General features: G+C 37.4%; 1 protein-coding gene across 1 annotated transcript; it reads right to left on the bottom strand.

Annotated features, from left to right (window-relative positions):
• Nucleotides 1–943, bottom strand: LOC106362089 (nodulin-related protein 2-like). The gene has a single exon (XM_013801908.3). It carries the CDS (start codon nucleotides 658–660, stop codon nucleotides 247–249), a length of 414 nt encoding a protein of 137 aa, XP_013657362.1. The 5' UTR covers nucleotides 661–943; the 3' UTR covers nucleotides 1–246.
• Between the last annotated feature and the right edge of the window lie 1523 nt (nucleotides 944–2466).

Genomic DNA, 2466 nt, shown 5'->3' with positions numbered 1-2466 from the left:
TAATCACAATAAATATAGATAGATTGAAACCGAACAAAGATAGTTTACATTCGCTCCCCATACTAAACGATACAACATAATTACTAACGTACTTAGTTATATCTCACCCATACTAAACTATACAACATAATCGCTAATGTACGTACTTATTTAATTTTATTAATTAACGATATAGTAAAGATCAATCAGTCACTTCATGAATCCTTGAGCCATCTTGGCATAACCTCCCAACCCACCACCAGACTCCTATTCGGGTTTCTTAGCTTCCGGTTCAGCCTTACTTGCCGGAGGAGGAGCACCGGCAGCCGGGGGAGGAGTACCGGCGGCGCCGGAAGAATGGGAGGACTCGAAATCGTTTAGATACTTCTCGGCCTTCTCGAGGTACTGACCAGTGCCGCTCTTTTCATCGAGCTTTCCGTATTTCTGGGCGGCATCTAAGATATCAGCGCTGGCTCCAGCGACTTTAGCCTTGTCGAGTTTGTCTGACTCGTTACGAGCGGCGGCTTGAGCAGCTTCGGCTACAACCTTGGAACTAGCCATGAGCTCGGAGGAAGAAGCTGGCCTGTTGGCTGTTTCGGTTCCTTCGACGGGCTTGTTGTGGTCTGGCTCCTCCGGTTTGGAGTCGGAGAATTTCTTGACCTGATCGGAGAGGAAGTTCATCTTTTGTTGCCTTTTTTTGTATTCTGAATATGATCTTTGTGTGCGTTGGATGTAAGAACTAGGAGATAGTGGATGTGTGTATATATAGACAGGATATTTGTCCACTACAAGGATATTCTTTTTCAAATTAAATAAATGGATCCTCTATTAATTATGAGAAATAAACAAAATTATAACATTGTAGGCCTAACTCTTTTGTATTTAAACTACAAAATAAAAAAAACTCTAATCATTTATCAAGTTTAATACTCCTATTCTTAATAATATTGTTGTATGTTACAAAAGTATAGTTTTGGACGTTGATGAGAAGATATATTACACTTGGTAAAGTTAGTTGATGTGAGTTGTTTGTCGTGGCCGACAGAACACCACACATATATTGATATTTCTTCTGTGGTGTTCAATGAATTGTTTCACGCTCGAATACGAGTTATCACATAATTATCATTATTGATTTCCATTAAAGGCATTCGTGTCGGCCGAAGGTTCGGTGGATGATAAATAGTGCAATCACTTTCTTTTGTCGGTAGAAAAATACAAGTTTCTTTTAATTAAGAAATACAAAAGGAGCACCACGTATCACGTAGGCCTTTCAAACTCAGTTTCATACTGGTCTAGTAAACATTTCTCACTGAGCCCCATAATAATGGCATTACTGTTTTCCATTGAAGGGTGAAGGCAGTCGGGTCTATGAAATTATTGGTCTTCCATTGAATGGTGAAGGCAGTCGTGTCGGCCGAAGGTTCGGTGGATGATAGATAAATACAATCACTTTCTTTTGTCGGTACATTAAATGACAAGTTTTCTTAAATATGAAAAAAAAAAACAAAAAGAGCACCCCACGTACTCACGTAAGCCTTTCAAACTTAGCATGATACGGGTCTACTAAACAAATTTAATTGAGAGTGATTTACACTATAATATAGTTTATGAGTTTTTATTACGGTATAAAGCAGTTATTGCTTCTAAGATAATTTTTTCTAACTACAAACCAACTAAACTTATTCTTCTAACAAAATGGATCCCACAGTTTTTTATCTTATTTTTCTCTTTCTTTAATGGCATCAAAACTTGAAGAAGGATACGAAAACAATGGCTTTACAGATAAAAGAGGATGAAGAAGCTGAAGGTGAAAAAGTTTTGTTGCATTTCATTTTTATTTAATTCATGATCTTCTTCGGCAATAAAGTGTAACGACAACAAAATTTATTGTCGTCTTCGAACCTCTCCGACCACCGTCTACGTCTTTTTCACTAGCCGCTAAATTAAGGTCAGGTCTGTACTACGAGCACCAAACGGCCACACCCTCTGTCATTGCTCGAGCTATCATGTGTGAAGCGGGTGTAAATCAAAAACGACCACATCCTCTGTTATTGCTCGAGTAACGGCGAGCTCCTACGGAGAATCACCACTCCGCTGCCTCATTTAGTCATCGAAGAATCACCTCCGCTGCGCTCTTTAACTCATCTCCCTTGTGCTCTTTAACTCATCTCCCTTGACAAAAAAATTCACTATTTTTAAAATCTGAATTTGAAAAACATTTTATAAATGATAAAACTAAGATCTTGAAATGTGACATATAATTAAAACGTAAAAGAATGAAAGATTATGTGAAAGAAACTAATGGCCGCCGTAAATTTTTTGCAGAAAACCCTAAAATTATGGGGAAGACGAAGACATATTTACTAAAATGCCACTGATTAAAAAATTGAAATTAAACAAAAATATGTACACATTCATGGGTCGTACACATGGATAATAATGTGTATGTACACTATTATATTAATTATTTGTAAGCACATCTAA

The sequence above is a fragment of the Brassica napus genome, chromosome C8, assembly GCF_020379485.1.
Source record: "Brassica napus cultivar Da-Ae chromosome C8, Da-Ae, whole genome shotgun sequence".
Lineage (NCBI taxonomy): Eukaryota > Viridiplantae > Streptophyta > Magnoliopsida > Brassicales > Brassicaceae > Brassica > Brassica napus.
This window is presented reverse-complemented; position numbering and strand designations above follow the sequence as displayed.